The 11,738-nt window shown below is 51.0% G+C and overlaps 1 protein-coding gene across 1 annotated transcript; it reads left to right on the top strand.

Annotated features, from left to right (window-relative positions):
* The first annotated feature begins 3,114 nt into the window (after positions 1-3,114).
* LOC128141070 (T-cell activation Rho GTPase-activating protein-like) lies at positions 3,115-7,925 on the top strand. The gene is made up of 10 exons (XM_052785629.1): positions 3,115-3,311; positions 3,863-3,947; positions 4,046-4,099; positions 4,935-5,096; positions 5,271-5,380; positions 5,701-5,896; positions 6,124-6,273; positions 6,553-6,608; positions 6,695-6,867; positions 7,723-7,925. The coding sequence occupies exons 1-10, from the start codon at positions 3,115-3,117 to the stop codon at positions 7,923-7,925; spliced, it is 1,386 nt and encodes a 461-aa protein (XP_052641589.1).
* The last annotated feature ends 3,813 nt before the right edge of the window (positions 7,926-11,738 follow it).

The following is an 11,738-nucleotide window of genomic DNA, read 5'->3' as shown; positions in this document are numbered from 1 at the left end:
GATGTCAAAGATTAAATTAGAAATATGAACTACCTATATTTTTTACATTTACTTGCAGCTGGTCATAACAATTTGCAGGGAATATATGTGAAGTAAGTCATCCCTATTATTTTCATTCCTGGGTTATGATACAATTTGGCACAGATTTTTAGCTCAGTTGCAAAAAGTAATGCTGGGCCATACACATTCAGATTGATACACGGTCCCTAGAGGCTGTATGGGAGCAATACAAAAAGTTTGGTAATTTTCTTTAATAAATAAAGGAAAGCAGCCTGCATTATGGAAATGAGAATTTAGTGCAGTATTCAACTGAAAAAGGACAGGTCCAGTTCCTTTTCAGCTACTACACAAAGATATTCTACCATATCGAATGAGAACAATTTCTAAGGAAGTAGACATTTTTGAGCTGGAGAAAAGGCAGACGAAACAGAAAAGAGAGAACTAAAATCTGCAGCAAATATTGTCTCTAAAGGAAGATTATTTTTTTTCTTCTGCATAAACACTTGAATAATTACTCTGCAGTTCTCCAAACTGGAAATTTGCAAAAAGCTGTTTAGCGTGGCTTTCAGTAGTAAAAAAAGCAAAAGCTCTTCAGGGTTTCAATTACATCTTTGCAACAGCTGTAGAAAATGTAAACATGCAGATTGTTCCAATATATGAAAACACCTTCATTTACTACTTATTTGTCATACAGGGAATAAACTAGCAGTGATGACCATTGGAAAGTTTTTGATAAATAAAAAAACTTCCAAAGTGGGAAAAATATTGTGCTATCAGGTAGCTGCAGCTTTGCTGTGTGAGCTAATTATTCATGTAGAGTCATTTTCTAAATGTGTCGCTTCAGACAGTAATGGCTTCTAATTCTAAAAAACCATTTGCCTAGAGCAGTAGCTGCTATTGCTCTAACTTAGCAACAAACCCAGTGCATCCTCCACTACTTTAGCTGAACGAAGATACTTGGCTGTCATGTGCCACTCTTATGACTTCCATGCTAACAGTATCAAAAAATTTTCATTAGAAAATTTTCCACCTCCTTCCAGAAAACACAACTAACGTCCCTAGCTGTCTCCATTTCCTATTGCACCACAGTTTGCTGTATTTCAAAACCAAAGTTAACCAATGGCTGGTTACTATCTGAGGGCTCAGCCCAACTTTTGCTGCAGTCAGGTAGAGAATTTCCATTTAGTCTGGCACCATTGAAGTGCTGATGTAAATATAAACAAAAAAAGGTATATACAACTTCAGATTCTCTAGTAAAACAATAGAAAGAATATGAAGAACTAGGTTTTGTCTACTGTCTCTCACATATGTAGTCATCAGCTCTCCAGAAAACAGAGGCTGGGCAGGTTGTCGGTAGGCCCATGAATATACCAGCTGACTGCTGGGCAGTGCCAAGGAGAGCACTAGAAAAAGCACAGACCCTTTCTCTGACCCAGAACCACCGTTCTCATATTCCTAATGCATTTGATGCTCATTAGTGTTTGTGCACATATTTATTGTAAGACAGGATATCAGTCAACAGTCACGATACTAGTCAGTCTCCAGAACATTTTTCTTATGCTTAACATGTAGACCACTTAACAATGGCATGGCTACCTTACATTTTGTCCTGGTTTCAGGTGGGATAGAGTTAATTTTCTTCCTAATAGCTGGTACAGTGGTGTGGTTTGGATTTAGTGTGAGAATAATGTTGATATCACACTGATGTTTTAGTTGTTGCTAAGTAGCGCTTATCCTAAGTTAAGGATTTTGCAGTTTCCCATGCTCTGCCAGCAAGCAGGTGTGCAAGAAGCTGGGAGGGAGCATGGCCAGGACAGCTGACCTGAAATAGCCAAAGGGATATTCCACCACATGAACATCATGCTCAGTGTATAAACTGGGGGCAGTAGGCCAGGAGGGGCGGATTGCTGCTCGAGCGTTGGTCAGTGGGTGGTGAGCAATTACATTGTACATCACTTGTCTTTTCTTGGGTTTTATTCCTCTCTCTTTATGTTATATTCCTTTTCATTACTAGCATTATTATTACTGTATTTTTTTATTATTGTTATTATATTTTATTATTAAACTGTTCTTATCTCAATCCACAAGTTTTTTCCAGTTCTCCTCCCCATCCCACCGGGAGTGGGGAGGAGTGAGTGAGCAGCTGCATGGTGCTTAGTTGATGGCTGGGGTTAAACCATGATATGTTATTAGGTTAATATCAACATATCCTCCCTCTCCTGGTAGCAATATTTTCTACAGGAAAAGGCCAGAACTAACACCTGCTATAAAAACATGCCTGGTTTCCAGGTCAGTTCAGTCCATACTCAGCTTTGCAGCTCCGGCATAACTCTGTGTTATTCATTCTTATACCCTCGCATACCTTAATACTTTATAAACATATACTATTCAAAGAACTCTTTGGAATCTACTTTTCACAAAAGCACCTTACTTTAAGTTCACGCCTAACTTCCACTGAAGCTAAAGCGGATTTTAAATCTAGGCTTCAGAATAAGCATGACTGCACACATTTCCTGCATACGAGTAAATGCAGGCCTAAGTTGGAGTTAAGGGAAAAAGGCAAAGGTGGAGTTCTCTGGAAACGCCATCTCCTGACTGTCACCAGAGCGCATCCATCCCCTTTCTCCCTGTCCCCTAACAAGAAAGAGCCCTTCCACTTGGGCCACTGCTTTGGCTGGAGGAAAGATGCCCTTCTCCCCCTCACTGCACTGGCACCGGGAGACCTGCAGAGAGAGGGTGGGACCGACTGCGATGGCACCGGGACGGGCACGAAGCATCCCGGGACACATCCGCACCTACTCGTGACCAAAAGCGCCTTGGCAAGCCGCTGGAAAGCAGCGTGGCAGAAACGGCCCTGGGGGTCCTGGTGGACACCAAGTTGACGAGGAGCCGGCAAGGTGCCCTGGCCCAAAGCCGGCGGCCAGCGGTACCCTGGGCTGCACTGGGCAAAGCCTTGCTGGCAACTGGCGAGAGGTGACCCTTCCCCTCTGCTCAGCGCTGGTGAGGCCAGGCCTGCAGTGCTGTGCCCACGCCTGGGCTCCCCAATACCAGAGAGACGTGGCCATCGTGGGGAGAGCCCCCAGTGCCCCTCCCGGTGCCACCGTTGAGGTCACAATGCCATGCCGTGTTGACCCGGCGCTGCCCCCGGAAGCGACAACAGAACCTGCAGGGACGGCGCTGTGCCAGGGCCAGCTGCAGGTGCTGAGCAGCAGGAAGGGGGCGGCCGGCGGTGCCGCTGGCGAGGAGGAAGGCGAGCCCACCACGTCCCTCGTCCTCGTCTGGCCCTGCGGCTCCTGCGTCGTCACTTTCCGGTGAGTCTCGGTGCCGGGTCCCCGGCAGGGCTGGGCAGCACCTCTGTCCTGCCCCACGGGGCTCCGTCCCGCCTCTGTGGCCGTCCCCACAGGGCAGGGCCGCGCCGGTGCCCGCCTCTGCCCGCAGGCTGGGGAGCAGCAGGCGCTCAGGCTGTTTCTCCTCTCTTTCTGCAGCTCCTGGGCGCTGAAGGAGCTCTGGGTCAGCGCGCTCCTTGGGTAAGCCCTGCCTGGCGGCGCAGCCCGGGGGGCCCGTGCTCGCATCGCGGGGGGATGCTCCAGGTGTAGCCGTACGAGGCGGACACACCACTCCCCTGCCCCCAGGGCTGCGGGCCGCTCTTGAGCAGGCAGAGCTGGCGGAGCTGCTTCGCCCAGCCGTGTCCAGCCAACACCTGCCCAGCCCCGTCCTCACCACTGCCGCTGCTCTCCGCCCCGCTGCCGGGCGCTACCCGGCTGCTGCGGGGCACCTCAGGAGTGCTCCCCGGGCTGGCGGGAGAGAGAAAAGGCGGCTTGGGTCTCACGCGGCTCTGTCTCTGCCCCTTCCCCATGCACAGGCCGCCAGAAGGAGTGGAGGGAGCCCGGGTGACCCAGCTGCCCTCCATCAAGCTCCTGCTGAAGGAGCTGAGCGGCCGCAATGCTGTGAGTGTCCCTCCTGGCTCCGCTCTGCCCCCGGATGCTGCTCCGGCCCAGCATCAGGTGCCCCGCTTCTCACCTTCTGCTCTTCTCCCCTTGCCCAGGCGACGACGCTACACGCCAGCAGCCTGGAGAGGCTGGTCGAGCGCCAGGCAGAGGTGAGGATCGCTCGGGGTGCAATCGCAGCCCTCCCCACCTCTCACACACGGCCAGGGGCCGATGCAGCTCGCCGGGGGCCCTTTCTGCAGCGGGGCTGCTCGGCGAGCGCAGCGCGTGTCTTGCAGGCTGGTGCAGAGCAGCGGCCACCACCCGTCCCCTCTGGAGGAGAAAGTGGACGTGGCCACGTGGCTGGTGAGTTCGGAGAAGACGGGGGCAGGACGGCCCTTCTCTCCTCCTCTTGCAGGCGGGCACTCGTGCTGCACTGGGGCTGCTGCTGCCCTTCCCGCAGGGCGCGTCTGTCCCCACCGCTCTGCGGCAGGGGAGAGCTGAGCCCCCGGGGCCCCTCGTTCCCAAAGGACACCTTTCCACGCAGGGTTTTTTGCTTGGTTTTCCTTGGCAGCAGGCAGGACCCGCGGGAGGAGGATGGGCCTGCCCTGGCCCTTTGCGCGGCGAGGGACCTCGGCCGCTGCAGAGGTGCCCGGGCCGTCGGGCTCTGGAGGCGGGGGGGCTCTCTTTGGCCGGCCCCTGGCAGATCTCTGCAGCCAGGACGGCACGCTGCCCCAGACCATCCAGGTAAGCAAGCCTGGGCAGGGGTCCCCACCCCGCTGGCTCCTCCGAAGAGGTGGTGCCCCCAGCAGAGGGACCCCGTGTGGGGCTCTGGGACAAAGCCATCTCCTCCCCACATCGCCCACCTCCAGCCACACCTCCGCCTCGCCCTGCCCTGCCCCAGTGAGAGCTGTGGAGCCATCCACACTTGCTCCTGCCCCTGAGGAAGGTTCGCCTGCCCCAGGGCCCGTCTCCAGCCAAGCAGCTCTCCTCCTCTGTCCCCTGCAGGACCTGCTGGCTCTGCTGCACGAGCACGGGCCATCCACGGAGGGGATCTTCCGGCTGGCGGCCAGCGAGCGGGCCTCCCAGGAGCTCAGGGAGGCCCTCGACAGCGGAGCGGAGGTCCGCCTCGAAAGCCAGCCTGCGCACCTGCTGGCCGTCGTCCTGAAGGTCAACCCTGCTGACCCGGAGCCCAGCAGCTCCCGGCTCTGTCGGTGCCAATGGGCACCTGCGAGAGCAGGAGCCAAAACCCAGCCGCCTGCTCATCTGCCGGAGTGCCAGGGATGCTGCCTGTGCTCCCAGTGGCGGTGGTCCAAGACTCACGCGGAGCCCTTGGCGTTGCAGGACTTCCTCCGCAAGATCCCCTCCAAGCTCCTCGAGGCAGAGCTCTACGAGGAGTGGATGAGCGCCCTGCAGAAGTCCAGCAGGCAGGAGAAGCTGGCAGGACTGAAGGAGTACGTGTGGCGAGCAGCCTGCCTGCTCCACGGGGAATGGCAGAGGGCGGGACTTGTCTGCAAACGAAGGCGTCCTTGACAAAGCCGTCTTTTCTGCGGCCAGCCACCTCTTGGGGGTTGCTCCATGAAGGGACTCTTGCCAGAAGGGCAGGGAGGGAGGGAGGGAGGTGGCCGTATCTCAGCGAAGGCAGTCCCTCTGCTGGAGACCAGGCGTGCCCAGGGAGCCTTCCCTCGGGTGGCCTTGGGTGAGATCAGCCCAGGAGGCCTGTGTTGACAACGTCTAGTTGATTAACGTTGCGTTCCTGTTCCCGTTCCCTCAGGGTGGCCGGCAAGTTGCCCGAGGCCAACCTCCTCCTGCTCAAGCGCTTGCTGGCCCTGCTGCAAAACATCAGCAGGAACGCGGCCACCAGCAGGATGACTGCCGGCAACCTGGCCATCTGCGTGGGGCCAAACCTCCTCAGCCCACCCGAGGAGCACACGCTCCCCCTGGACGCCCTGGTGCAGGTGACGGGCAAGGTACGCTGTGTTTACCAGCCAGCTACGGCCTTCCGGACCCACCCCAGCTTTGCTGTTCAGAGGTACCAGGCTGCCTCCTCTCTTCAGCAAACACTCATGGGGGAGCTGCCAGGAAGAGCAGCCCCACAGCTGCAGCTGTCTGCACAGAAGCAAGGGTCAGGAGTGGGAAAGGCTGTTTGACCCATCTTCGGCCACCCAGGTGGAAAGCAATGGTTTGCTGTGTGCAGGTGACGCGGCTGGTGGAGTTCCTCATTGAGCACCATGGAGAACTCTTTGAGGAGGAGGAGGAGGAGGAGGAGGAGGAGGCAGCAGCTGGGCTTGCAGGTGCTTCGGCTGAGGAGTCGCCAGCACCAGGGGCAGAAGCAGGAACAGCAGAGGTATGTCAGGTCCAGAAACAGCGTGACAACAAAAGCCTCCCCCTCAGGAGGTGGGACTGCTGCCACCGGGACAAGCAAGGTCATCCACCAGCCTGCAGCTCTGCAAAAGCGCAGAGCGAGGCTGATGCAGGTTGGCCATCACGCTTTGTGCAATGATCCCACCAGAAGTGGCTCAGCTGAGCTGAGCAAACCCATCCCTGGGATCTGCCTTTCAGAGCTAAGGTAGCAATCGGGCAAGTAGGTCCTTGCCACCTGTTAGCTTCCACGTTTCCATTGCAGGTGCCTCCAGTCGCTCCAGAAAGCGAACCCCCGAAGAGCTCGTCTGGGGAGAGAAGGTAAAATGAGCTAGCTTTGGTTAAGAGGAGAATTGATTCATGTTTATCATGGCTTTACCTGTCTAACAATACTATTGAATGGAAAGGTTGCCAGGCTCTTCGCAGGAAAAGGAAGAACACTCCAACAGAAAGAGGAAACTAAGCTGCGAAGAGGAGAGTGACGGCCAGCCAGGGAACAAAAGGCAGAAGCTGGAACCCGAGATCTCAGGAATGGGCAACTGCAAAAACCTGGGCAGGGCGAGAAGAACAAGGAGCCCAGGTGCGTAACAGACCGACCCTGCTGTCCATCTTTCGACTTTTAACGCTGCTCTGAGTATTGGAAATATTGCCGAGGTGCACAGAGATGGCCCCGGAGAGGAAGCATGCACCTGCCTTTGGGAGAACATGTATGTCAGGAGAAACATACCACTCCAGCATTGGCAGTTTTCATTTTGCACAGGTTGAAGCTCTGTTTGTGCAAGGCTGAGCAGACACCCCGGCAAGGTCACAAGACTCACAATTCTGAGTTCTTTGACCTGCTACCTACAGAAAGAGGCAATGTCCCACCTTTCTGTTCACATCAGCTGGCAACCCTAGTGCTGACTGGTATCATCTGAATCCCAAAGACACAGCCAGCAGTTGTTCCAAGTAGCTATAGACACTGAGATATTGGCACTTCTTAAAAAGCTCCCATTTTGCCTGAGATAACTGAGGCAAGGAAAAAAAAAAAAAAAACAACCCACAATTTAAAAAAAAGCATTCTTTGACTGCAAACCTGTGATTTTAGCACAGGACACTGAGGGATGGTGCTGCTCAGGTTTTGGAAAGGACCACGTCATAGCTTCTCGGGGGCTCCCTGCTTGAGCCCTACTGCCTGGCAAAGGGGCACTGCACATCTCTGTCAACTTACCGTGCCCTGAGGGTATCACACGTGTTGAGAAGGGGCCGAAGCAACACCACAGTCGCTGCCAGTAAGGGTTCTCCCTCCCGTGCCAGGAATGACCCCTTTTTTACAGCATGCTTCCCAAAGGACGGGGGACAAAGTCACGCCTGTTCCTGCCTTCATGGTTTCACCAGCGCTTTCTGACTCTGTCCTTGTAGGTGCCCATCTACGTTTCCTGCTTGGATTCCCCAGATGAGCTCTGTTACCTGGCCTTCGAGAAGCACGATGCAGCCCCAGCACCACCTCGGCGGAGGCGAGGAGAGAGTCACCGTGCCCTTCTGCTCTGGCTGGCAGATTTCACTCACGCACCACCAAGTCAGAGCGGCCCCGCACTGCCCGCAGACCCATCCCACCCCTTGCAGGAGGCCTTGCTGGCTCGCTCCTCGGCTCCGTGAGCAAATGCCCACCAGCTGGCACATCTCCCCAGGTGGGGAGCTGGCATGTGAACTTCAGGTTATATGGAGCATCTTACACAGGGTGGTGCATATCATCCGAGAGGGACCCGAGGGACATGCTGGACAGCATGTTCCATACTAGAAAACCCTCCAGGTTAAGTCAAAACATGTTAAGCTATAGCATAGCTAAAAACATACCTATCAAGGATTGCTACAGTGTTGGTATATGAAGCCTGTGAGAACTGCAGGGCTATGCAGCCCTGAACTGCATCAAAACCTGATGTGCTCAAGCAATTTCAAAGTAGCAGTCCATGGGATAAAGCACCGTTCCCATGTGCAGAGCTGAATTTCACGAAAAACACAAAAAAGAGTTGATCCTAATTTGCCTTCAGATACACTGGAACTGTGTAGCCAGGTGATACCCATTGATGGTCAAAACTGGCATTTTCCCTGGTCGTTCACATCTCTTGATAAGTCCATAAACTGGGATTCCAATAGTCCTGTATTACTATGTCTTATAGAAACAAATTTTTGGATATACTTTATACTTTTTTGGATACACTTTATAGTATAACCTGCAAATGTAGTGTCTTATCTTCCTTACCTCCCCTTAAGCCAACATATACACAATGATAGGAGTTCTGGTTTAGTGGTTTTGCGATTTAGAAAGCAGTCATTTCACATTCTTTGAGCACATGCTTCTAGTAATTTCATTTTATTTCACAAGACTAGTCTTAGAGTGACTTTTCAGCTATATTAGTAAAAAAGCAGCAAGAATGACAGAAGTCATATCCCCCTACCTTGCCATCTGCATCCTGCAGTGTGCAAAATGGAAAAGAAAGTATACTGAGAGTCTATGGATTAGGAAAGAAATGACAGAAAGATAATTATGAATGCAAAAGGAGAATGGTAGCTTGTCACATATCTTACTTGACATTTCTGAGTGGGTGTCAAGAAGGTGGATAATACCAGCAGAGCTGCGTTGCCTTTTCGGTGCAGGAACAAACCACTGCACCTTTAAAAAATTCAAATAAACTCCAGAAAAGTATTGACCTGCTATCAGAATACAGCTACATCTCTTATACAGCTGTTAAGGTCAGGCAGTAAAGAGAAAATAATTTCTAAAAGAAAAGGCAGACAGGCAGCAGAAAGGAGCATTGAATTACTCCACCGCATTTTTATTTGCAGCTACTCATTCTTGGCAGAGAGATGCTGAACCAACTTGCTCGATACACGAAGGGAGCACCCATTGCTGCTCTTTGGTCAGTGCAAGTACTTGTATGCAGCACACAGCAGAATACCCTTTCTTATAATTCTTGCTCAGACATGACTAGCTTGCAGATTCCATTAGGTTAACAACTCCAGATCAGCTACGTGGAACATTCCTTTCTTACTTCTTCTCCGGCAGATCAGCTCTCTCTGGACTGATGCAAACACACCCCTTTCTGTCAGTCATAGCTGGAGTTTTGAAAGCAGCTTTTCCAAAGGTTCCAAATACTTAAACAGCCTCTCATTTTGATACTTGAGCCCTGTATGATGCCTAATGGGGTCACGCTCCTTTCAGAAGGAAAAATACAAGTGCCAGGCACAACAGGGGAAAGAAATTGCACAGCTGATCTGCAGATCTTGCAATGATTGTGCAGGTGTCAGCAGAGCATGGAAATTCAGGTGCAACTCTCCTAGCTGGCACCTGACATGTTTCAGAGGTGATGCCATCTTTTCTTCACAGGCAAAGGCTCACTTGATACCCTCAGCAATCGCTGCGCAAAGTAATTAAACTCCCAACTGCTAGGAGCTCTGCACCATGGCAAAACTGAGGCATTTTAGAGAAAAAAAAAGCCTAAATCCTCTTTGGAAAATAAAAAATCCCTATGCACTCAAAAGGGAGAAACATCAGATCTCGAGACCTGACTCTGGTCTTTCTTACCATCTCCCTGCCATTCATTTACCTGCCTCTGTAGCTGAGAACTGCAGATCAGCATTTCGTCTGGAGTTCCTAACCACAATGCGTGCTCCAGATGCTGCTGCTCTGCAGGGCCAGTATGGGCAGGCAGAAGGTGTACCTGCCGTCTCTGGAGCTTACTCCGCACAAGGGTGGAAGGAAAACCAAGGATGCCAAACGCACTCCCGCCACACAACCCTGTGGATGTGGGAGTCGATGGTGCTATTGTACACGCAGATGTCTATTTGTTAGTACTTTATACGGACTTAGAGTCTCTGCTAACACATTGCAATACAAAGTTGTGCCCCATTCTCTTTTCCATCGCATGAATGTCCCAATGTATATTGCAACCAAAACACCCAATAAATAAAGGATTATTTAAATGCCATTAGGAAATGATAGCCGGCATCCCAGCCATGTGCAAACAAAGCTGCCTCAAGTCTAAGTACTGACAGAGCGATTTGTTTGCAATAGGACTGAATGACCGATATGTGCCTGTTCCCCTTGCCTTTGCTGGAATACATTGTATGGACTGTCTGCAGTTCTTAGCATTTCTTCACATGCCCTTCTTTCTGAAATTTCTTAGTATTTCTTTATGGAAATAAAGTGTCAAATGTATATCTGGCCAGTCTCAGTATTTGCATGAGTCCCTTCCCTTCCTTTCCCTTCCCTTTTTCTTCCTCTCTTCTTCTCTGTGTTTCACCTCTCTCTCTCTGATATTTAACTGTCCAAGAAGACAAAAAGTTCATGTGAGGGTTGCACTTGTATAAGCCTTTTCTGCCTCCCAGGAGCTTTGTTTTTTCTCATAGGAAACCTGAGGAGACACCTGCATCCAAGAAAAGGTCTTGACAAGGAAAGAACTGAGTATGTTACTACTTCTTCTGATCTGGGAAAAAAAGCACCACTTTTTTGCCCATCACAGAGGCTACTGGTCAATATTTCTATTATCTTCCTATGCTTTCTTTCCATCCTTCACATTCACTGCCAAAGCCCCAAACCTCTTGGCCATGTTGCCATACCACAGACTCTGTTAGGAAAAGAATAATTTAGAGATCATCAGGGAGCTTCTATTTATGGAAAGGAGATTTTTTTTTTTTGTCACCTAGAAAAGATAGAAAGAACTGGTAAGTTACAAGGGGACAGCCATTTCAAATCTACCTGATCTAAATAGTAGCTGATGAATTAAAAATTATTCTCTATCAGCTGGCAATGGTGGGGAAGACTTCTCTTCCTCCAGAAAAAAAAAAAAAAGTACAGGATGCTGAGAATGAAGGGTTGTATGAAAACTAATGTTACCGTGTCCTTGCTCCAGCAAGGGACAGCAAGACAGGGGCAGGGGCAGCAAGGGAGATGAAACATGTTTCCTCATCCCTATGGATGTTTCTACCTATTGGAGCAAACTGGAATGCATGATCTGGACCACCCAAGATGATCATGATGCCCTCTTGGTGGTCATACTCACTTACAGTGTGCTGGGATGACTGAATTATGCTAAGAACTATATGCCTATGTGTGCACTCGTACTTATGAAATGTGCAATTCTGATTTTATTTCTAAAAATAAGTACATACTTAGTAAACATGACTCAGTGCTCTTTATTCTGGCTTGAAATCTGTATTTGCTCCCCACATGCTGAGAGAGGAGGGATATCTGGGAAATGGATGCTCACATTGTCAAAACCAACATCAACAAAGATCCTAGGTACTGCTTATGCAAGTCCATTCAGCCTTCTTATCCCTGCCCCATCCATTCCAGCGACTGAGGAGACCTTCTTGCCATTGTAATAGGTTGTGCCTCCTAATAGAGGTCTCGTGCAGGGGGGAGCACACATGCCCCGCTTCTCTCTCTGCTGAGACAGGACCAGTTCCAGT

Source organism: Harpia harpyja, chromosome 4 (genome assembly GCF_026419915.1).
Source record: "Harpia harpyja isolate bHarHar1 chromosome 4, bHarHar1 primary haplotype, whole genome shotgun sequence".
Taxonomy (NCBI): Eukaryota; Metazoa; Chordata; class Aves; order Accipitriformes; family Accipitridae; genus Harpia; species Harpia harpyja.
Note: the sequence above shows the minus strand (reverse complement) of the source record. Positions and strands in the feature narration are given on the sequence as shown.

What these genes read in the sequence shown, in the direction of transcription:
- LOC128141070 (XM_052785629.1), top strand. Translation starts at nt 3,115, where the DNA reads ATGCCATGCCGTGTTGACCCGGCGCTGCCCCCGGAAGCGACAACAGAA. An exon ending in TGCTGGCCGTCGTCCTGAAG is followed by an intron (nt 5,097 to 5,270) that starts GTCAACCCTGCT and finishes TTGGCGTTGCAG; the next exon opens with GACTTCCTCCGCAAGATCCC. An exon ending in CAGAAGCAGGAACAGCAGAG is followed by an intron (nt 6,274 to 6,552) that starts GTATGTCAGGTC and finishes TTTCCATTGCAG; the next exon opens with GTGCCTCCAGTCGCTCCAGA.